This window comes from Sparus aurata, chromosome 2 (genome assembly GCF_900880675.1).
Source record: "Sparus aurata chromosome 2, fSpaAur1.1, whole genome shotgun sequence".
NCBI lineage: Eukaryota > Metazoa > Chordata > Actinopteri > Spariformes > Sparidae > Sparus > Sparus aurata.
This window is the reverse complement of record NC_044188.1, coordinates 14,643,497-14,667,339: the sequence shown is the minus strand read 5'-3', so window position 1 is coordinate 14,667,339 and position 23,843 is coordinate 14,643,497. Positions and strand designations below refer to the sequence as shown.

Sequence of the window (23,843 nt, the reverse complement as noted above, 5' to 3'; positions counted from 1 at the left end):
ACCAACAACATCATTATATTATATAATACAATTCAAATTCTAATATGTCTATGATCATCCAAAAAGATAGAATAATACAACATTCATAGTATGATGACTTCCACAACTGTATCTGCCAAACATCCATCGAAGTACAATGTATTTTGAATGTTGTACATCCTTAGCCTTGTTTGAAATACAGTGTAAAAGTAAAAGGCAAGCCCTTCTCCAATTTGTGTTCTCAATCTTACATCTAAAAGAAAAAAACCTCTAGGAACAGTTTTCTTATTGCTTCGAAGTGTTGAATTTTAATCCTGAACATATCTCTGACCTGTGCTGACGCAGTGTGGCTCCACCTTTTTATTGCCAGACAGCCAATCACAATGCATCTGCTTGACATAATACAGGACAGACCAAACAATGTTTGCTTTTATTGTGTTTATTTGAAATTAATCTGCTTTAGGGCATCCGGGACGTGGTTGTACTTTGAGTGTTCTAGCTCTCTCTCCTAAATACAAAGTATACATAATTTTTCATACGACACCATGACTGACAATGGTCTTGATGGTACGATGTATAAATACACCTGATATAGCTTTGTGAAAGTGCCCGGATGAGCCTCGGTGGTCCGGGGTGCAGGCTTCAAACCTGTAGCTGCTTAGCGGCAGAGTGGTTCAATTCCACCTTTCGGGCGGAAGGTTTCTCCGTTTTTCTATGATTGATTTAGTTAATCTTGTTCGAAGGATTATTTAGTTCATAGATGAAACGTTTTGTGATTGTTATAACCGTTCTGTTTCAAATCATAGTGAATATTTGACATTTTAAACGCTTAAAACTTCAATAGTCGTGTGTTATTTTCACCTTTTACACCAGCGAAACTTTTTCTGTCTGCGTCACGGGGATCTACTTCCTGTCAACACTTCACAATAACATTTTTCCCACAGTATTTTTCTTCATCAAAGCCTTAGAGCTACTTGTAGTGTATCAAAGACTTAATATTTCATGGTTTAACTAAAATTGTACACTACTCAAAATTATTTATGGATATTGGTATATTTTAGTGTTTCACTTAATTGTTCTTTGCGTGACATATCTACATTTTTATTTTGTGTTTTGTAAATATTTATGGTCCCTATTCGACTTTTATTGCATATCCATATTTAATCTAGTTAATATAGATATGTTGTAATGCTATGATTTTGAAACAGTTATATCTTGTTGTTTATTCTTCAGAACACCATGAAGATTTAAACAATATAAATGAACTGTTGTCCATTTTGCAGACATAAATGAATGTATTTACTTTGAAACTACAGCCGGTCCTCCATCCCGGAAGAAGTGTTTGATTGATAGTCCGTGAAAGCCAATCATCTGTGAGAACTTTGCCACCATCCAATCGTGTTCCTCGTCTTTGTAGGCGGGTCAGTGAAAGCGGAAGCCAGACTGTGTAGCGGAGAATGCACTATGTATGTCCTTGCCTGCTTGATTTTGTGATAACGTGGAGTAAAAACCTACCCTGTAATTGACGTAACTGTTTAGTTCTTACCCGGTAAGACAGACGTCTGAACGTGTTTCCAGCTTCATGTTAGATACATAGAAACCCTGTTTAGCAAAGTAAATTAATGAATAACTGTGCGGTTAGCCGCTGTCAGTTAGCAACATGCTAACGAGCCTAATGTTCTTGAAGCTCACTCTGTGTGTTTCTCTAAATATTTGTAATAGTGTCTGCGAAACGGGCAGCGTATGTTTTGTTTATGGGGTGTCCTGTAAAGTATTAGGTTAATCTGGCTCAAATGATCATCAGCAATGTCGATGGTTGATGCATGATTAAAGTAACTTAGATACTTTTCTAATGTAAGGAAGACAAAACGAGTATCGGGACATAGTTATCGGTATTTATCACTGTTTTGTTTTCTGACATTTTATAGACTAAGCAAAGAAATTGGCAAATAACCATACATTGATTATGATTGTTACTTATAGACCCAGAATGTATTTGCTTTGTATGATCAGGGGCCAAAATATTCAGTGTATAGGCCTAGTGTTTTTAAAAAAATGTTTTATTTATTTATTTATTTCATTTTATAGCTGTGGCCAGAAGCTTTCTTGATAAATTAGTTTAAACAGCTTATTATGGAAATTGAAATTAATCATTTTCTGTCAGCTAAATCAGTTGTTCATCAGTTCAACCCACATTTCTGGTGTATTAAATGATCTGAAGCACCTTAATAATTAAATTAGCAAAACTAAAAACAGAATGATCATGGAATTTATTTAAGCTGTTCCTGCTTGTGGAAGAGCATCTTTAAATGCAAAGGAAGTTTAAATAAATGCAAAGATGTTGTAAGTGGGTCGTAGGGTGGCATTGATCAGTCGATTGATAGATCAGTCGATTGATAGATTAGTCCATTTAAATCCTTTTTCACATTTGTTGTTCATGTTGTTGTTTGTTTGATCCTGACATGTTCCTTATTCTGTCTTCCAGATCTGACTCTGAAAGACAGTCCATTATGCCTCTTCATAAATATGCCCCCAAAATGTGGGATGCCCTAAAGCTGAAGCAGGGCATCTACACCCGACTCCCTCAACACTACCTCAAGTCCCTTGAGCAGAAAGAACCCACCCCAGTCCATTGGAAGCCTCTGGGAGTCGAGTACCAGCGCAACCCAAAGACAGGACACAAGGAGCGGGTGCAGGACGTCCCGATCCCCATTTACTACCCTCCACAGTCGCAGGACGGCCTGTGGGGAGGAGAGGGGTGGATATCAGGCTTCAGATACGCCAACAATGATAAGGCAAGTCTCCACAACAATGATTTTCTTTCATTAGTTATGTTTTGTTGTTTTTATTGTCTTGGAAATCAGTCATGTATATTAAAATTTGTGTGCATCTGTATCAGGGTTTACACAGTCCAGCTTAAGTGGACTAAATTGTATTTTTGACAAGGTTTTCAGGACACTACTACAAGATATAAATATGACATCCGCATGTTGATACAGTATTGTCAAGCGATTCAACCCTGAACTCCACTTTGTTATTTCGAGGTGGTAGATTTTTCTCAAATGTCTGAATTTAAAATAAACCACAAAAGTATTTTTTGACATCATACTTCAGTCCATCCGTCTTCTGTTGTTATTGAATTCTGAATGATCTCTTTTGGCAGTTGTCGACTCGTCTGAGGAAGACCTGGAAACCGCAGGTGTTCAAAAGAGAGCTATACAGTGAAATCCTCGACCACAAGTTCACCATCGAGGTAACTGCGCGCACTCTGGACCTCATCGATGCTGCCTACGGATTCGACTTTTATATTCTTAAAGTAAGAGGACACCACCTTTGTGCAACAACAAAAAACATTTCCTACAGAGCTTTTTATAAGACTATAAATATCCATATATCCATATTCAGACATCAAAGGAAGACCTCAACTCCAAGTTGGGGATGGACCTGAAGAGGGCCATGTTGCTCCGCCTGGCGCACAAAGACGAAGCGCTCTACCCCGACGACCCTGTCAAGAGAGAGAAGGTGTACAACAAATACAAGGTAGGTGGGACATGTTCACTGAGTGATGCTAAATATGTCGGGAAAGAAAATGTGTTAAAGAAACAAGTGTTTGTTTTTCTGCAATCAGCAGCATTTTGAGATCCCAGAGGAGGAAGCAGAGTGGATGGGTCTGAGTCTGGAGGAGGCCGTGGAGAAACAGAGGCAGCTGGAGCACAAGGTAACAAAGTCCTCCAACTCAACACACAAAGTGCAAATACCCTCTGTTTTCACTGAGAATAATTGCATTACACATCTGAGAAATTGACTTCACATCTCTCTCCAAACTTAACCAACTTACAGACTCCTGAAAGGTGTGAAACAAATACCGCTTTGTAACGATCACGTTCAGTCTGTCCTGACTCTGTTTTGTTCTCCTCTATCAGGAGCCTGAGCCTTTGTTCAAGGCCTATGTGGACAACCTGGTTGAGGAGCTGCACATCCAAAAATTGTTAGAGCCGCACCTCACAGAGAAGAAGTGACTACCTGAGCCATCTGAGCTGGACCAGAGTCAGCTTTTCAGACTGAAACATCAAGTAGTTTGAACTGTCAAACTTCTCCAGGTGGTGGTGGGAGTCAACAAGTTTCTGAAACTTTTTCAGGACTGATTGTACACCCAGGAGAACTCATTTCCATCTGGGAATGTCACAAAGGTGGACACAAATGACAAGGTCATGTCGGAGTACTGATAATTTATATCCCATTGAATTTAATATCCATACACTGAGTAAGATGTTTGAGGATGAAGGGAGACATCTTCATCAGTGTAAATGCTCCTGAACTAGCTGCGATATGAGGCCCCTGTACAAAATATCTAACAAAAATAAAAGATTAATTTTTTTCTTAAAAGTTTTTCTGTTCATATGTTCTTCAATTATCATGAAATCAGTTCACTAATTATATAATTCTCTTAAGTTATAGCATGAGTTTATGTGGAAGTTAAAGGAATAGTTCAACATTTTAGTGAATACACTAATTTGCTTAACAGGAGAATATTGAGACCACTTTCATGTCTCAGTGTAAGAAAAGACTGGAAACCAAGGGAAACCGCTGGACTGGTTCGGCACAGCAGTACAAAATTTGCCTACCAGCATCTGTCAGGCTTATATATCTGATTTGTTTATGTTGTACAAAAAAGCTTTTTAAAAAATAATGTTTTGGTCTCACAACCAGTTATATGCCAGAGCATTTCTTGGCCAACTGAAGCCTTGCTTATATTTGTATTAGTGGGTAAAGACTTCATTTCTATTTTGACACACATTATCAACAGTTACGTTCACATGTAAATGTACAGGTGTTAGCCCCGATGGTTAATCTTCACCTGCTCTTCTTTGTGATGTTGTAAATCCATGAAATGACAGTTAATTATATTAATGTTTCTGTACTTAAAATGTAAAGGTTTTTGCAAGACTTTTACTTGAGGTCACACTGTAGAACCAGAACATGCTATGTCTGCATTTCACCATTAGATGGAACCAAAAGGCCTGAAATTTAGTGAAATCAACATTTACATCAGTGGGAGATTACAATGTGTTTGTATTGTAAATGGTCTGCATTTTTATAGCGCTTTTCCAGTCTAACGACAGCTCAAAGCGCTGTACAACACATGCCACATTCACCCATTCACACACACATTCATACACTGATGACGGAGGCTGCCATGCAAGGCGCCAACTGCTCATCAGGAGCAATTTGGGGTTCAGTATCTTGCTCAAGGACACTTCGACATGCAACTAGGGGGAGCCGGGATTTGAACTGGTGACCTACTCATCACTAGACGACCCGCTCTACCCACTGAGCCACAGCCGCCCTGTGTGGAGCTCACTCTGTTTTACTATAATCAAGTTACAAATAAGGAACTTCAGACATTAATCAAGCCCACCCATTGAATCATCACACCTGCAAACTGGTCACCTTTTGGCTACAGTCACCTTTTTTATGTCAACCAGGGTAGTAGAAGTGAATGAAGAGGGTTTTAGTTTTGTATGTTGTCACCTTTTTCACTTCTCCAGAGTTTGTAGGTCTGAATCATATAAACACCACATGTCCACCTCCAAACGGAGGGTAAATGCATTCAAGCTCTGAACACTGAAAAGAATTCTGTTTTCTCAGCATTTCCATGTTGGAGGTAGAGATAGTCCTGCATTCAAAACAAACAATGTCGTAATAGACAACACATCTGCCCCTGAAAGCAGCACTGATGGTCCTTATATGGAGCTTAAGCACACTGGGGTTTATGAAAACAAGCAAACAGCCGTTTCTCGCCTGGTTTCGCTTTCAACACTGCTTTCTGCCGTGTGTCGGTTTTATTTGGTCTCACTTTGTGGTTGCACAATGCTATTATGGTAAGATGGGGAGTCCCTACTGATGCGGGGACTCCCGTGGGTGTTGTAACCAGGCAACAGAGAGAAAGAAATATACCTTGCACCTGTAAACAGAAAGATTTACTCCTTATATAGAAACAGCCACAGTATGGAATTACCCTGTCATATAGTGATCCGCAAATCATTCATATTAACAAAACAAACACCATACCAAAGACCAAATTTGGTGATATTTCTCTGCTGGGAGTCAGATTTTAGAGGAACATCTGGCTGGTTTATCCTCGATCTCCTGAGCTAAACTAGGCTTTAGAAGTTAGTGATATTTGATTTGCAAAGAAAACATCTGTATTTAATCTGAATAATTCATGTGAATAAGTAAAAATAAGTAGTCTGCGTCACATTTGCCAGCAACTTCCATCTGTAGTCATTTCCCTGTCATCCCTGTTTACTTTCACTCTGTAAATATTAACTACGGTCAGTGCCTCCTTACCGGTGCAGTTTCGAGTCCACCTTTGTCCAAATATTGATTTTTTTTTTTTTTTTTACGGTTAGATGCATCAAACCTTTACAGCAACTCCAGAGAAGACGTACCTGTAGAAGCCCTGTGCATCAAAAAATTAACTTTTAGCAGATCATCTGTCAGTCCGACACTTTGGTTCAGACTAAAATATCTAAAAATACAACATAGATTACCAAGACATTTTGTGCAGACTTTCATGGTTCCAATAGAATAAATATCAATGACCGTTTTCATCCTCTTATTTTTCCTTTAGCACCAACATGAGGTTAATGTTTTAAGCTTATTTGATAGATTGATGCACAAATTACGTTTTCCCTGGGATTTATTGTATTAACCTCAGCAATTTATTTTACTTTTTCTTTTTTTGGTCTTTTCATGGCTTTATTAGACTTATCCCATTCCCATCACCCACAGCTATACTTTTTTGTTTCTGGTTATTTATAATATGATTCATTATAATGTTTTAATTAAGCTGTAATTAATAATTTATTGGATATGAAATTAATTAACTCTATATTTTTAAGAGTTTATTGTCGCACTTGGTAGGTCTGAAAGATTAATCAATTTTAAATCAAAATCACAATTTGAAACAATGCAATTAGCAAAGGCTGCGATTCATTTAGCTGCGGGATGTACATCTGACACACGTTTAAACACGTGGGTCAGTGGTTTTACAAATTCATACCGTTTTCCTAGTTTGACAGTCTTGGTCACCAATCAGACGTGGCCCAAGGTGACTGCATATACGCCTACCAACAACAACACATGATACCCAAATAAAACTTAAGATTTATGGTGCGGAAAAATTATATCCTCTGATCCAGCAGCAATCTTTGATGATTTAAATCTATTACACAGTGAAAATTAAACTGCTTGTCTTTTTAAAAAACACAAACCGATCACAATCACAATATCAGTTTTCCCAAATTCCCAAATTGTTCAGCCGTAGTCCTTGGTATTACTATGTAGGTACAGGATGGTGTGTGTCGTCACAGTATCCCCCTGCACGTGTGCAGATGTAACATTTGACTCCATCAGTGCTATGACTCTGAACATTTAATGACTGTAAACAAGAGCACAAATTAAAGTTACCTACATAAACCTTTTCTTTCCAGATAGTTCGAGGCTTTTGAGAAATGACGTCAATTGTAAAAATTTTAATGATTGCCTCCATAAAGAAATGTTTTTAGAAAAAAAGAAGAAGAGAGAAACAGGTCATTTTTAAATGACTGTTAATACTCTAAGCAGGTAATTTCTTACAGATCAGTGCTCACAAAACATTTGTTGACCTTCAAATATTCTGCCATACTGTTAAAACTGTTGTATCTCTGCTTTTAGAGTGTGTTCTTCGTGGCAGTTCGCAAGATAGGCAAGTTGATAAAGTACTTTTCTGGTTATTTATTTTTAGATTAAAAGTTTTTCAAGTGATGGCACAGTGCCAGTCTCTTATTTTCCCTTAAACGTGTGTGAATTCCCAGTAAGTTTGTTTGTTAAAAGTTGTGATCACCTGGCAGAGTGGGTGTGACTCTGGTGAAAGATCTTGTGTGAACTGGAGTGAATTATTCTGAGTGAAAGTCACACCTTTCCCCTCCTGAGGGCACATCTGAAATGTAAAATCATATGAGCTCTCTGATTTAATCTCTGTGTGACATCATTTCCATGTTCGATTGTTTCCACCGCACAGGATGACTCAACCCGTCTGCTCAGTAATCCCCAGAGTCTCCACAAACCAACAGACACATTTGAAACCGTAAATCGGACAGCTGAGGTGCAAACAAAATTGTGCAATAAGGTTTTTTTATTTTATTTTAAAAAGCTAGCTAGCTGCACAGCTAAATGAGCTAACTAACAGTAGCCACAGGTTACTTCATGATATGCCACCTCCACTATTTATTAAGAGAATGGATTCGACAGGTGGACAATTCTTACATATCCTGCTATAATAACAGAACTACTGGATAGAAGTCTGTTTTACCTCATGAGATTAATTTCTGCTCCCTAACTAATTTCGTCCTGTCTAAACCTAGTTGAAGGTCATGGATTGCTGCAACCTCATCACTGTTGGGGGAGCACAAATCATGTTTCAGCTTTCCAAGAACACATTATTGAAATTAAATTTCTGTCATATTGTTTAGTGACTTTGCTTCCAAAACAAATGTGCATTCCAGCAAAGATCAGGCACTTGTGTCATCCCACTTTTGTCAAAAGGGGTCGCTAGAATCAACAAAAACTGGCAATGACTCTCAACCGCCATGTGACCATTTTGAGCAGTCTTCTCATGTGCAGTCTCATGGAAATGATCATTTTAATAACGTGGGTTCAAGTTCAATCACAATTATCAACATCACTACAAAGCAAACCTGATTTTACTTGAAGGTGTTCAGCTTGTGGATGCTGCTTCACTGCAGTCAGATGGTACATTTTGCTTTAAAAGAAATTATTCTACATTTTCTGAAATACGCCTTTTTTCTATCTCGCTGGGAGGTGGATCAGAAAATGTATACCATTTGCAGCCGGTTAGCTTAGCTTAGCATAAAGACCAGACTGGAAAGAGGGGGAAACAGCCAGCCTGTTTCTTTGCAAAGTTAAAAAAAAAAAAAAACATCGACCAGGGTTAGAGTTCGTCAAGTTAAATAACACATTTATATTGTTTGTTTAAGTGTAGAAACAGCACAGTGTGGGTTTATTAAATTGCCAGTGGTAAGTAGGTTTTGTTATCTCTGGACAGAGTCAGGCTAGCTGTTTTGTTCTTCAAACTAAGCTCAAGAGATGTGAGATCTAGTTTCATCTTAACTGACCAAACACAAGAAAAAGAAAGTACGCAAGCCCATCTTCACAAATTTCGAACTATTCCTTTAGAATTTAGTGGATACGATTGTCTGTACAAAACCTCAGACCAAACTGTTTTATAAAAATAAACCTGCGAGAACTTCCTGTAACTGTTAAATCAGGCCATTAGAAAGGATGACCATGTGCTTAGACTGATATGTGGACATGTCTGAACGAGTCCCAGCAGAATGGTACGGTGGTACCATTTCACAGGAAATCAAGTGCATCTCCGTGTGTATTCTAGATAAAAGGCCTTGGAAAGCAGCCCAGTGTGGAGTTTCCCTGTGGCTGTAAACCATGTGTATTCAGGTCAAGTCAACAGTGACGGGCGGTGCCTGAAAAGCTACCACCTGCTCCTACCAGCACACTACCAGCAGCAGCAACAGCAGCTCATGAGGTTACCCGGAGCGCAGATGGAATACTGACAATGTTAAATATTTAAACAATTCATCTTCCACTATTGTTTGTTTACTTCTCGGTCAAAACTGGTTTTGTGGGTGTGAAACTTTTAGTTACAATTAGTCCACTATTCAGCTGGACAGTGAATCAGAGCAATGACTGAGGAAGTCGTCTCCGACTCCAGGATGTTCTTACACTGTTTATCACATTATAATTAACTAATAATTTACTGATACAAAAAAGAATTATTAACAGTGTTATACCAAGTAAAGATATTGCTTTAACATTATTAGATTGTCAACAGTAAAAGTCACCCATGTGAATAATACTCGAGTAAAAGTCTTAAAGTATCTGATATTAAATTTACTTAAGTATCAGAAGTACAAGTAAAATAAATACTAATATTTTCATGCATGAAATAATAACAAAGAAATAATTGTTTTGATGTTATGACATCTATGGATTCTGTTGCAGAGACATCAACTGAAGTTAGCATGCTAACCAGCTAGCCCCAGCCCTTGCCAGTCCAAAGCTGCATGTGCTAATAGTGTGAACACCAAAATACTCCCCTAGTGCTTCATGTCCCTAGTATGGACCACTAACTGCATTGCTAACCGAGCTAACTAGATAACAGCAGCTACAATTAGCAGTTACTCTGATTGATCATAAATAAAAGACTGAGGTGGTTTGAGCCAATGAAAACAATAAGGTTTTTAACTTTGAGAAAACTTGCTCATAAACGTTATGAGCAGGACGAGTAGAATTTGTCAGTTGCGGTTTGTAAACACAACAATAGTTTCTTAAGCTTCCTCTTGGATGCATTCTTACGATGTGGCGCCTGGTCGAAATGTTTATCTCGAGTCCCACCCTCACGACCCGCTCGCTGGTTGGGGACGTCCTAAACAGAGCGAAATAAGAAAAAACAGGAAGAGGATAGGGATCTCTGACATACTTCAAATTCCAGTCTATCATCAGTTATGATCAATAGGGATTATTTTTGTGTGGGTCTTAACATGTTTTATGGGAAAATCCTACTCACTTACGCCTTTAAATTGGACTTTGACATTAAGGTCAGGTCACATTGTATTTTCCAATCTGTCTCAATCTATGAAAATTTCGTAAGTGGCTTTACAAGTTTCCCAAGCAGCCTGTGGTATTACAAAAGACTCAGCAAAAAAACTGAAAGGAGAAATAGAGAATTTTCTCAGCCTGGATTACTGTAAGGTGTGACAGGCAAGTTTTGGAGGATAAAAACGCCTTTGTGTTGCTTGTCTGAGGTTAAGAGGCCGCAACCAAACAGGCCAGCAAGGTGTTTGACAACAAAAACAAAGGATGCTTCTCATCTGAGTGTTTCTCTGTTATTTTCGTGGGAAAACGAGTCATTCAACGTTGTCTTGTGACAATGCTGGCATTTAAAACTCAGCTGTTAAAGGCATAAAACCACAGCCTGCTTTGCCAAGATTCAGTGTTTTTGTAAGTGAGCAAGCAGGTTAGGAATGTGTGTAGGCAGGCAGCTGAAGATGGGTCACACTCCAGTGTCCACTTCCCTTTTTGGAGACTCTATTGTCTCTTTTGACATCTGACAAATCATCACAAAAGCAGTAGTTGGTTTCAGAGGAAGTAACGACATGACAGAAATATCACAGACTTACATTTTATTTTTAATGTTGACACTACCGTGCTACAGAGAGGGGGCGGGGTTGGACATGTGACAAGCTGCGAGTGGAAATTTGAATGCCTGGCACGAGAGAGAAACTGCAGAACAAAAAGGAACTCACATAAACACGCCTATGAATATGAGGACGACTGGTTTCTATTGCGCTTAAGTAGATTAAATATTAAACAAGCCAGCTGGTGTGACACACGAGAACAATGGGAAGAACAGACCTGAAACTACTCTACTTGAGACTTTTTGTGGTTTAAAAACTACATTCCATTCACACGGTTGACAAGACGTCCAGCAGGAAGTCAAATAATACAGTTCTTACATCAACATGACATAGCAGGTATTTCAGTCCTACCACTAGAATGATTAACAGCAATTAATGAAAGGGTTTCTATTGTTCCCAAGTTAAATACGGTCAAGACTTCACTTTTTAAGCTTCATGCTGACCTTCTTCTGACTTTAAGCCTGATGATTAATGCTAGCAGCATTTCATATTAAGGACTGTTAGCCTGCTCCTGGTGGCTAAACCCTCGACCAGCGAGGCGTTTGGACAAAGACAGAGATGCAGACTTGTGAAACCAAATGAGTCTACAAACACATTTCACAGTAAAGGATGGCTTTTGCTTCATAACATAATCATGCTTGGCTCCGACTCAAAAAGTCAAGTTCAACACTTTGGGAAATATGCTTATTCACTTTGTGCCAAGAGTCAGATGAGGAGGTCGTTAGCGTTCTCATGTCTGTATGCAAACTATGAAGCCGAAGCGCAAAATGTGTAAAGGCATGGACGCTGAAGCCTGCCGAATAAAACCTAGTTGCTAGTCTTGCATTATGCTGTGTCAGTGCCGGAGAAAGGAAAAAGTTTGCAGAGTAATATGATGTCACAGCACATTTAATTTTGACCTTTTAGACATCAAACATTATAATGGACAGAAAATCCGGAAACATAATGCCTCTGTCAACGGCTGTCGGTGGCGAGGAGGCTTAAAAGAACCAATCTGGAGGCTTTGTACTTCTTTCAAACAAGCCACAACTGTCTTGGGTTTGGGCTGAACCAAGGATGCAGCACTAGTTCCCCTGAAAAACAGTGTCAGAGGGAATTTGTTTTGCACGTGGGGAAGCCAGCCCTGGCATTAATATGTCTAAATCCCTACAAAAGAAAAAGAGCTGCTCGCTTGTTTACATTTGTACCGTTAGCACCAGGTTAGCATTAGAGTAACTTGCAATTGTTTGCATGTAGGTTGCTAGCTCAGTCGCTGTTTTTGGGGATTTTGAAAACAGTAAGAAAAAGAAGGCGTAAATTGGCAGGATTATATCGACAGTCTACATCTGCTAAATCAGACTGCCTTGTTAGTTAGTTAGTTAAAAAGCTAGTGGCTAGCTAATAATGTAATTCGAACAAGTTACAGTCATGAACCGTGAAATGAGCTATTGAGGTCAATTTGCTTTATTTTTGTAGCTGGCTGTAAACATGTTTATTTCTGCTGTAAAGCTCCGGGGGGGATTGACTCACTTTTGGATCCAGCCTCAAGTGGCCATTTGAGGAACTGCCGTTTTTGACACTGGTGCCAGAGGTGGCCACTTCAGCGGAAGCTAGCAACTGGTTAGCTTGGCCAAACACAAAGACTGGAAACAGGACACACAGCTAGCTCGTCTCTGTCAGCAGGTGATAAGCATTTTTCCCAAAATGTTTCATTATTATTTAAGTGGACAGAGAAGGTGTGTAAGTGCTACATGATCCTGACTGTCCCGTCCTCATAGTTCCTCTTCTGTCTTCACCTGAACCATGTTGGAGAGGCTGTCCTGTGCCTCTGTCTGCACAGTCTGGCTCTCAGTGACGAGCATGTTGAACTGCTCATCATTGTAATGGGAAAAGTCCTGATGGTACGAGCCAAAGTTCTGGTTAAAGTTCATGTCCATGTTGGCAAATGTGGAGTTGGGATCAGGGCACTGCTCGAAGACAGAAAGCATGGACAAGGTGAAGGTTGGGTCACCCAACATTTCAAAAAATGAAGGATTTTCGAGCAGCTGATTAATAATGGCAGCTTCGTTGCCATTGTTTGAGTCCTGGGGCTCGTTGAAGCACATTTCCCCGAAGGCGGCGGTCACGGGCTGGGCGGCACAAAGCCTCTCGTCGGGAGACATGATCTGAGGCTGTGGGAAGTGGAAGGGCTGCTCTGCTGCAGGTGCACTCTCTGCTGCTGGAGAGGAAACAGATTGTGTTTCAGAAAGAATAAATACCTGTTAGAAATATGATGACAGGCCAGTTAAAGGAGAACTTTATACTTGGATCATGACATATGATTCTTGCTGTACAACACATTGAATAAACTCCTACTTACAGAACAGAAGTTTTAATGTTAGTGGTGATACTTGTGCTTTTAAAGACAAGCAGTCTGACCAAACACAAAGGTTACCTACTTCATTGAATCAGTTCACCTCCTAAATGCCTCTAAATATCAGAAAACGTGAAGAAAATAAAGAGAGGGAATGGCAACGTTGGAGCCTCACCTGTAGCACAAGGTTTGTCTCTGAAACTGATGTCTGGCTTTATCTTCCTTTTACGCTTCACCTCATATGGATCTGAAATGAAAACAGAAATGCTTAAATTAATCCCCTGCTATTGTTTCTGGCTTTAAAATGATCTGCTAGTAAAAGTAAATTCGAACCACTTCATCTGCCATCAGTAACCTGTTAGTTCTCTTCACTCCTGACTCACCTGGGTTGTGCGGCAGGTACGTGAAGCTAATAGCTTCACTCTCCATCTGGTCTGAGAGGCGACGCAGGGCGACGCTGACCTCCACCTCCTCTGTGATGTCCTGGTCCTGGTAGGGCGGAGTCTTGAACACGATGGCGATCTGCCGGTGAACGTCCGTCTGGGCAAACTCACCGCTCGCCTTCCACGACCCTCGCCTGAAGATGATCTCTATGTCATCTGTGGATCAGAGACAACACACACAACCACGTTAAACAGGAAGAGGACGTGAGAATACAGGTGTATTTTTCTGACTGTTGTCAGTACGCCTGTTACTTAGATTTTTGTATCTATTGTCCTAACTGTACTAAGTACAATACAACAGTAAGATCACATTTCAACATGAGGTTTTGTAAAAAACATTTTTAGGTATCTTTCTTAGTTACAAATCATGTTTATAATACGTAATATTCAGTTATAATGTAAATATTACCTTTCATGACAAAAACACAGCAGTAAACACCTGTTTGCAGGGTTTCTAAGAGTCGTGAACATTTGGAAAAGGGTTCATTTTCAGGCATGAATGACATCAAAAACCGTATTGAAATACACACAACTTTGTTTGGCTGCATCAAATATAAATATACGCACAAAAAAATGTGTAAAGTGCTGAAAACATTAAAAGTCATGTTCAGTGAAGCTTATTTCAACTGTGACTGTTACTGCTGTAAATCACAGCCGCAATGGCTTCTTATCCAGTTGAACACTAGTTCTGCTTTATAACAAACAGCATTTCTTAAAAGAGTTTTCAAGGCAGCATAGAGGACAAAGATTTGCTGCCTGAACTTCTGGTTTATCAGCTTCAAAAACTGATAAATGGCTCAATGAAAAAATGAAGACATAGGAAAACGCCATGTTAAAAGAGAAATGGCGGTCAAAATAACATCCTCTTTGAGATTAATCAACAACCAAAGTAAGAGAAGTATGCTTCACTCAGCGTGCTGTTTTAATAGCCGTTAACTAAAGTTACACATCATCATCACACTCTAAATGTTGCCGTTTTGTGTGGTATGTATCTGACTCAGCGAACCATGTTTGCACACTAATCTCCTGCAGTGAAGACTGAGTTTCTCTGCTGTGTGAGACTAATTCTGTCAGCTCTCTGTATATATATTTTTTTTTACACGTGCTATTAAATCACCACAAACAAAACCCTCGCCTTACCTTTCTGCACTTTGTCACACAGCATGTAGATCTCCGTTTTTCCGTGGCAGGAACCTCTGTACTGGTTCAAACAGCTGATCTTCAGCTGCGATGTCGTCGTGGCCTCTGTCAACAAGACAAACCATGAAAACAACGTATGAGAGTCAAGAAGTGCATTTACATAAGTCTTCATGGAGTTTTATGGTGGTGTGTCTTACTCTTGTCATAGACGGGGTTGGACACGACTGGGCTGAGACAGTCTTTTCTGCCGTCATCCCACTCGAGCTCACACTGAAAACACAGACGCACTGCGTTCATGTCCATGTCTTCAATGCCCTTTGAGTCACCAGCTGAGGGACGAAGAGACACAAATTAATCATGAGGTCTTTCTTTGAATCACAATGAAACATATCAACTTCCTTTAAATGTAGAGAGATGACAATAACAAGTGTGTGTTAGGATCCTTCTTACTCTGAAAGGGGTCGATATTTTGGCTTCTTCTCTTCTTCAGTGACACATCCAGCTCTTTCCTCCTCACACACTGAATGCCAAGGTTAACAAAGCTGCAAGTGCAGAGTGGAAGGAGAAACACACATTTTTGTCAGGACATTTTGTATGTTTAGTGTTGGCAAAAGGTCAGTGGGTGTAATGAAAAAGCAAGAAAGATATGATGTCAAGAGTCTAAGTAAAGAAAGAATGCATTTAATAGAGACAGGTGAGAGATGAGAGGCGCACCTGTGACGTCGGTTGCTGTGAGGGTTGAGCGTCACCACGCAGATTCCAGAACCATTAGGGCAGTCTTTACCCACAAGGCAGTGGGGGTGAGGCCTGTGTGGGAGGTCTTTGGTCACCAAGGAAACAGTAACTGTGACCCTCTTTATGTGATCAATGGGACCTTGAATCTGAACGAGAGAACAGGAAAGGAACATGAAAGGAAGAAAAACATTACACACACACACACACACAGTTTTATTGTTACTCAGGAAGTGTTGCAAAACTACGCAACCTTTTAAACCAAACCATATACTAAAATATATATATATCAGAGTAGCTGCCAAATCAAGCCTTCTTTGTGCTGTTCTTGCGCTCTCCATGCTATATAAATTTTAAGTATCAAATGTTCCCACTCCTCCTTGGAATTTTTCTTAAGTAGACATTTTATGCTCATTCTCAGCTTCATAATTTTATTTTGGGTTACTACTTTAATAGGTTTACATGCTTTAATGCTCAAAAACACATCAGTTTTCTCATTCTGTCCAGTACTGCAGAACTGTATTCTCCGTCGAGTCTAAAACAGTTTCAGCTCCCGTCTCTTCAACACTCACCTCCTGAATACCTAGTCTGCTATGATTGGTCAGCTCACATACGCCTGAGCCAGCACGACTAATAACAACAGAGCACCTGTGCTAAATCAATTATTTTGTGTCTGAGTACACAGTGACATAGTGTGATGTCACAAAGACACAGAATTAAAGGCGGGACTACTGGCGAGGCATTTAAGGAGAAGAGTTTTTCTGTGGGAGACAGGAGCTTCTGTTGGAGTGGATTTTGACTTTTTTAACTTCTTTTACATTCTGCTGTCTGAGGTACTAATTTTTAAGAACAATTACAAATTGAGAAAAAGCAGACATTCTAAATAATCAAATCAGCCACATCGACTGAAATATTAAGCACTGATTTTCACTTCAAAATCCCCATCGAACTCAAGTGTCCTCATAATGCGATTGTGTTCGTATGAGGTGAAGAGAAGTGTGTAGGAGTGTTTGTTAGTATGCAGGCAGGGGGATAAACCGCTCCTTCTCACCACACTTGAGTTGGGATTTGTGGGGACTTTCTAATTGACTCTAACAACCCACATCCTCCCAGCTCCACCCGTCTGCACTGGTCGACATCAGGGGTTCAATTGTACACACAAAACAAAGTCAACTCAGGTTCCAACTGCCTCTGAGAGCGAGTAAACCCCCTTTAATGTCCAAAAGAGAAACAGAGTCTAACCGTAATGCGCTTACCTCTATCGCAGGCTGCGTCTTGTTGGTTTCAGTGCTGGATGCCCCCAGGATGCTGCCGGCTGAGCGTCCTTCACATTCATAGCGAAACCTCATGCCTCTCTCCTTGGGCTCCTCCACCACCACCAGTTTGGGCTTCTGCAGAATCCGCTCCAGCATATCTGTGTCGCCTACCCGGTTCTGGGAGGAAATGCCGCCAGAGTTCTTAGAGGCCAGCAAACATGACGAGCCTCGACCACGGCGAGAGGAACCGGCTGGAGAGGAGGCCCCTCGTGAAGGATGGGCCATCTCTCTGGAAGAGCACGACTGAGGCAGGGGCTGAGGGAAGGGGCAGGTTGGCTGTGGTGGAAATAAAAACACACATCCTTATTAATAACATTGTTTAACCTTTATTGAAGCACATTAGTCATGCTGAGGTTGGAAACCCGCTTTTGCAACTGATGTTGTAACTGATGTTAGTCAGACTTTCTGGTCAATCTGGTCAGTTGTTTGTGTGATGATTGTATTTCTGCTGGACAAACTGCCTCTCTGGGAGAACAAAAATGACCTTGACCCAGATCTCATCAGATGACCGCTCAGATCAATCTTGTGACCCTTCGAGGGGGTCTGACCCTCATGTTAGGAACCACAGGACTAAAAAAACTAGCTCAATGTTTTTCTGTTAAAAGTACTCACACATGAATACATAATTTAATAATGCAACACATAATAATATATCAGTCATAGGGCAGAACTTTTACTTTTGATATTATGTACATTTGCCTGGTAATAATAACAATAATAATAATATTCATCATAATAATGATGATATTAATAATAACAATAATAATAATAATAATAGTATACCACTACTACTTATCTGTACTTTTTCATAAGAAATTATCTGAATCAAAGACTTAAAGAGCATCTTTTAAATTGTATTTTTACCAAAATAAAAGATCTTAGTACTACTAAATACAGTATATGGGGCCTGAGCCATTAGAAAACAACATCAACTTACTGCAACAATGAAAGTGGTGGAATGCAACTACTTTACTCAAGTACGGTATGAGTACAATTTTGAGGTACTTGTGCCTTACTTGAGTATTTACACTTTATTCTACTTTATACTTCCACTCCACTACATTTTAGAGTTAAATATTCTACTTTTCATTTGAAAACTGACATTAGTTACTAATAGACGTTGACACTTTTGACATGCATTTTAAAATGAATGTATTCTAACAGTAGATTTAGAAAAAAACACAATAACCAGTCTTACCAGACAAATTGGACCAATCTAGACATGTATAATTTCACTTTACTTGCACTTTTGATACTTAAGTACACATAACATTATTGTGTGGATAATATATAAATGTATATATTGTAACCATGGTTACTTTATACAACACTGGAAAAAATAACAAACAACAATCACAGGCATGTTTTTAAAGTAGAAAACAGAGAACCAGATGTCCGTCATCCATTACATTAGATGAAGGTGAAGCTGCAGTGAAAGCGAGCAGCAAAACTGAGTCACTGCACGATTCTCCTTCATACATGTGCTTTCTATCAGTGCAGAGTTAAACATGCTCGTCTGTCTACTCCTCCTCCTGCAGTTTAATGTCTTATTTTTGCGTTGCACCACAGACCACCCTCTCTTTCCGTTCCCACTCACACATCTTGTTGTTGAAAATACTCTGTTTCTCACTGCTGTTTTACTTTCTCTATCGGCAACTCTCCCTACCGGTCATGGCCTCCAATTGGCTTCCATGTGATGTAAGACAAAGCATTCAGTAATCACAGTGAAGTCTATCTGAAGCATCAGTTGAATGAGACACGAATAATCAAACCTGCAGGGAACAAAGAAGCAATGACCTCTTTGTCGCCTGTGTGGCCGTTAATCAGGCTGAGAGCTCATCAAACCGTTGCTGCAGAGACGCGGGTGATGCCTCTGTATTAGATCATGTTTCATAATATCCTGTCGAGCCAAAAATGTCTGAGTATCTGCGAGTGTGTGGGCCTGGGCATACCTCTAAAGAGTCTTAAAGCTCCAGAGCTAAACAAAAGCCTGGCAGAGTGAGCCAGCGAACAGGAAACAGGAAGTCAGCTCGGTCTGACGTGGATCCACCAATTGGCGAAGAGGCGCGGGGCGAAGAATGCAACCTTTCACCCCGCCGGAGGGTTTGGCTTGTAAACAGAAAGGACGGCAAACTGAAAGTAGGAGTCAGATTACAGTTCTTCTGCTCCTCCTCACCCTGTGGAAAGCATGCCGAGGAGGTGTGTCAGCCTCTATCACCTGCCACAAAGACTTTTTTAAAAGCTGTTTACACACAAAAACCCCAAAGTTAAGCAATCTCACATGCTCGTCACTCGCTAATGACAAGCTTCATCTGTTTTCTTCTGCTGCACTTTGTTACCTGTCTGTGCAGGCTGCAGCGTCACCACAGTCTGATCAGATTACACCACTTCTGATCTCCCTGCTGTCTGTAAACCACGTGCTTTATGGTAAGAGCCCGACCGGCCGGGCTGCCTTACTGCTGCCCTGTGTCACAACAAAACCCAACCATCTGCAGGCAACACATGAACAAACCCTCTTCTCTTAAAGTGCACAGGCACCTCTTTATACAAGCTAACAGAGGAGAAGCCTGACTGAAGCTTCCTCTGTTGTTGAGTTTCATATTAACAAGTTTTATATAACAACGTGAAGGCAATGTGGACATATTGACTGACTGAGTCACACTTATGGAACGGTATTACATTCTCACAGTAAGATGGTCAACGGTCTCAGGAAATGTTAGTTTCACAGTGTTACACAACAGTTATTATTATCAGCTTAAAGGAGTGTGAACAGAAGGTTTTTCTAGGTTGAACTAAGGCTTAATATAATTTCACAAAATATTATGTCCTCACAAACTTTAAACTTGAATGATCTTTCTTTCAATAATATTAGTACAGTAGAGTTTGATACATGATATGATGAGCGTCAATTCTCACACCACAGTATGCTGTAAAACAGGTTTATCGCTGCAACATGGATCAGTGTTTGTGTACAAAATATATCCATACCAGGACTGTGACGAATGATTATTTTCAGCATGAGATCATTCGCTGAGTGTTGTTTGGATTAACTGTACTGAAAATTCCCAGAGGCCAAGGTCACGTCTTCAAATTGCTTCTCCAACTGAATGTTTTGTCCGAAAACCTAAAACTGTTCTCTTAATGATGATACGGAACTGAGAAAAACGGCAACCCCTCTACATCTAAGAGGCTAAAACCAGATATGTTCTCATTTTTTGTCTGATAAATGAAACTAAACAATTAAATAATTATCAAAAAACTTGTCTTTGAATTTTCGACAATTGACTCATGATTAGTGATCATTTGTTTTATTGCAGTAATGTACCCCACCTATGATAAAGACAAACCATTGAAGAGCTTCACCCACAAACTGTATCACCAAGCATGCATACTCGTGGATGAGAGGATTGCTAATTAGGCTAACTAGGCTAGCTAACATTACGGCTCAGCGGAGGAGGATGCCATTATTGTTTACATTCTGCGCTTTCACGTGCATGAGCCTCTTGTCTGGTTTCCTCATGAACTGCTCACCGCAGGATCTGCTGATCATCTTGAGTAGCAGGGTCATTATTTATGGCGCTTTGAGCACCACAAGAGTGCCATTTAGTTCAATCAGACTCAAGAGAAGGCGGGCATCTTTGTGGCTGGTATCTCTAAAGCTCAGCAATTTACATCATAACAATCTAGATAGATAAAAAAGCAACTTCACATAAGAGAGAGAATATGTATTTTTGATTTCGGTGTGAACTGTCCCTTTAAATCTTTAAGACGACTCCTATATTCAGCCTTTAAAATGATTTGTCATGCATAATTAAACTTTCTCTGTGTTTGTCGCGGCCTGCTTCTGCACCAGTCGCCCAAAACTTGGCCCCCTCCAACCCACACCTGAAGCAAAAACCCTCTGGGTGTTGCCAACGTTCGTTCCAGGAAGTGTAGGAAACCGCTCAGACACCAGATAAACCAAAACAACACGAATGACTACACTGGCATAAACACATCACACTGCGAGAGCACACCCAGTCATCCTTCACTGATCCCACTCACCTGACATGCAGTGCCTCTCGCAACCAGCACCGGCTGAGAGGACGGTGAGGAGCTCTGCCGCAGCCTCCTGTTGTTCTCGGCTTGTGGCGTGCAGAGTAGGTTGTCAGGAGGCCGGGGAGGTCCAGGGAGGGAGGCGACCAGGCGCTCGTTGTCCTCCGTGATGATTTCTTCAATGAGGTCTATAATAAACATTGATGATGATAAACAAAACTTCACAGCCAAATTTCTTTAAAGCCATCAAGAACAACGGTAATAAGTCTTTGCCTTTTGACTTAAAAGCGTTGTTTACTCAACACAGGTCATTATTTTTTACATCACAACCGTGAGAGTGCTGTATTGTTTATACCATGACCAACTACCAATCAACATGTGGCTGAGGTGTGTGTGGCACTCGACAACCAAACAGAAAGTAGGGTTTCCTGCAGCCACGGTGCATAACATATCAACAAAACAGTGGTAAAGCATGTAAACAAAATTAACTGGAAACAATATTGATAACTGAATATTGAAGAATGTTAAAACAGATCACTGGTTCCAGCCTCGCAGAAGTAAATATTTGCAGCTTTTCTTGTCCGATAAAAAACTCAATATGTTTTGAGCTGCAATCGCAATAAATGCAGTTGAAGCTTTAAATGCAATAAAAATACCAAAACGTAATACATATAATCAAGGCTGCCAAAAAAACAATTAGCCTGTCAATCAGTTGTCTGGTGTCGATCATTGATTCCCAAAGTCCGAGATGATGTCCTCAAATGTCTTATATTCAGTTTGTGTTTATAGAGGATGAAAAAAAAACAGAAAATATTCGCATTTAAGAAGCTGGAATCAGAAAATGTTGCCTGTTTTTCTTAAAGAATTTCTCAAACCTTGACTGGACTATAAAAACAGTTGGCCATTAATTCAATAGTTAACTAATTGATTAATTGTTGCAGTTCTTCAGAGAAAGCTCAATAATGCTTTTAGGTCTAATGAAATGTTTCATTTCGTATCTCATGGCCACTGTACTAACCAGAGGTAATGACCATTTTGATAACTGACTAATGTTGGTGTTTGTGATGTGTGTTAAGCGAGATGATGTAGTTCACACAAAACTAGATACTATTTTACTTTAATTACGACAAACTAAATCTTTACTAACTTGAAAAATCATCTTTTAAATGGACAAACATCATATGTGTGACTTGTGGTACAGTTCAAACAGTATGTCTTTCCATTCACTACCATACAGTACATAAAGGGGGTCAATTTCGCTTCTATACTGCAAAAATGTGTATATCACCTGATGTATAAATATCGAAAACTTTTTTAATTTTTGATTTATTAACTTTATTCTGACCATCCAGCTAATGGTTTGACATTACCTGCTCAGTATCTATTAACTCTCTGGGGTCCAGGGTACAATTGGCCATTTTTTAACTACTTTTGATTTTACCTTTACATTTCACCTTAAGTTATACAAACATCAATTGAAACTTTACAATAAGCAAAATGTTTATACAACATTTCAATGGTTTACGAAATCAACTATAAATGTGACTTTTTGTAATGATGTCATTATAAAGTGGTTATGAGTTGTTTGGTGGTGCACCTCAGGGCCACCGTACAAACCAGAAGCAGCCTGACACACATCACAACACGAGATGAGGAAGGAGAAACACTAATGATGGTTGACTTCTGCATTAAGTCACACTTTGCATACACGTCTCACACGCACACGCAAACACATACACACACACTTGAACAAAAGTAAAAACAAGGGTACTCACCAATCAAGTCTGTTTGCCGCTCTGCAGGACAGACAGAGACAAAGAGTCAGTGGAGACAACAGAAACACAGTGACGGATAAAGCTGCACACAGCGGAGCAGTAGAGCCGGGCAGCAGTGCTCAGATCCCGGGGATGGGTGTTGGCTCCTCGGCTCTGACAAATCACATGCCTGGAGATGATGTCATCTCTCTCACGCACACACATACACGCTCATACACACAAACACACATTAGGATGGACTCTTAAAACCTACCAGAAGTACCGTTGAAGCCGTCCATGTCTTTCATCGCATGTGAGAAGTCTTTACAGAGCATCAACTCCTCCGTCGTGTCCTTGACTTCTTTCCAAACTGGACTATTTCCGGTGTCTGTCTCGTTTCCTGGGTCAGAACTCGTCTCTCTGTTTTTTAAAAAACCCAGCTCTGTGGAGACTCGTCAGGCTGTAAACAAGCTCCGAGTGTTTGTACAGACCAGGGAAAAGGTCTCAAACCGACATGAAGCCATGTGTCGAATGTCTGAAGCGAAGTTTGCCTCAGTTATGTGTTTCCGTAGCAGCCTCGCTCTGATTGGCTGGTTCAGGCTTTGGAAATCCCCTCTTCTTCCTCACGTCACCTCCCAGATGGGAAAACCCCCCCGGGGGACTGCAGGTACTGCGGTGCCGCTGCTGCAGCCCTAACAGCTCAGTGTGATGTTTCTCTCATTTGAATATCCATCATCTCGAGCTCAAAACAGCGTGGTGACCCAAAAAGGAGAACTTTATTTTTCCATTAAGTAACTTTTCTTCTTTTAGTTTTCACCATGCTTCATTGAATA

The 23,843-nt window shown here is 40.1% G+C and overlaps 2 protein-coding genes across 8 annotated transcripts; one reads left to right on the top strand and one right to left on the bottom strand.

Moving 5' to 3' along the window:
• Window positions 1-1,347: 1,347 nt before the first annotated feature.
• On the top strand, window positions 1,348-4,369 carry mrpl28 (mitochondrial ribosomal protein L28). 4 transcript variants are annotated; one of them, XM_030438107.1, is made up of 6 exons: window positions 1,348-1,506; window positions 2,465-2,774; window positions 3,143-3,295; window positions 3,385-3,519; window positions 3,608-3,697; window positions 3,903-4,369. In XM_030438107.1, the coding sequence occupies exons 2-6, from the start codon at window positions 2,490-2,492 to the stop codon at window positions 3,996-3,998; spliced, it is 759 nt and encodes a 252-aa protein (XP_030293967.1). In that variant the 5' UTR covers window positions 1,348-1,506; window positions 2,465-2,489; the 3' UTR covers window positions 3,999-4,369. The 4 variants fall into 4 exon arrangements, with proteins under 4 accessions (XP_030293967.1, XP_030293976.1, XP_030293985.1 ...); XM_030438116.1 differs by having other exon boundaries at window positions 1,363-1,445; XM_030438125.1 differs by having other exon boundaries at window positions 1,385-1,528; window positions 3,611-3,697.
• A 6,859-nt stretch (window positions 4,370-11,228) lies between these two features.
• Window positions 11,229-23,601, bottom strand: relb (v-rel avian reticuloendotheliosis viral oncogene homolog B). Of its 4 annotated transcripts, none has more exons than XM_030393263.1 (11): window positions 23,285-23,601; window positions 23,032-23,052; window positions 21,266-21,444; window positions 17,162-17,497; window positions 15,888-16,054; window positions 15,624-15,715; window positions 15,371-15,502; window positions 15,174-15,278; window positions 13,974-14,189; window positions 13,766-13,837; window positions 11,229-13,455 (listed from the first exon to the last, which is right to left on the bottom strand). In XM_030393263.1, the coding sequence occupies exons 1-11, from the start codon at window positions 23,343-23,345 to the stop codon at window positions 13,010-13,012; spliced, it is 1,827 nt and encodes a 608-aa protein (XP_030249123.1). In that variant the 5' UTR covers window positions 23,346-23,601; the 3' UTR covers window positions 11,229-13,009. The 4 variants fall into 4 exon arrangements, with proteins under 4 accessions (XP_030249123.1, XP_030249133.1, XP_030249143.1 ...); XM_030393273.1 differs by having other exon boundaries at window positions 11,229-13,452; XM_030393283.1 differs by lacking the exons at window positions 21,266-21,444; window positions 23,032-23,052; window positions 23,285-23,601 and adding an exon at window positions 19,174-19,416.
• Window positions 23,602-23,843: the final 242 nt, after the last annotated feature.

Coding starts and splice junctions, on each gene's coding strand:
- relb (XM_030393263.1), bottom strand. CDS start 23,345: ATGCTCTGTAAAGACTTCTCACATGCGATGAAAGACATGGACGGCTTC. Junction 15,503..15,623: donor AAATATCGACCCCTTTCAGA/GTAAGAAGGATC, acceptor TTCGTCCCTCAG/CTGGTGACTCAAAGGGCATT. Junction 14,190..15,173: donor GTGTGACAAAGTGCAGAAAG/GTAAGGCGAGGG, acceptor TCTGATCCACAG/ATGACATAGAGATCATCTTC.
- mrpl28 (XM_030438107.1), top strand. CDS start 2,490: ATGCCTCTTCATAAATATGCCCCCAAAATGTGGGATGCCCTAAAGCTG. Junction 2,775..3,142: donor GATACGCCAACAATGATAAG/GCAAGTCTCCAC, acceptor CTCTTTTGGCAG/TTGTCGACTCGTCTGAGGAA. Junction 3,296..3,384: donor TCGACTTTTATATTCTTAAA/GTAAGAGGACAC, acceptor ATCCATATTCAG/ACATCAAAGGAAGACCTCAA.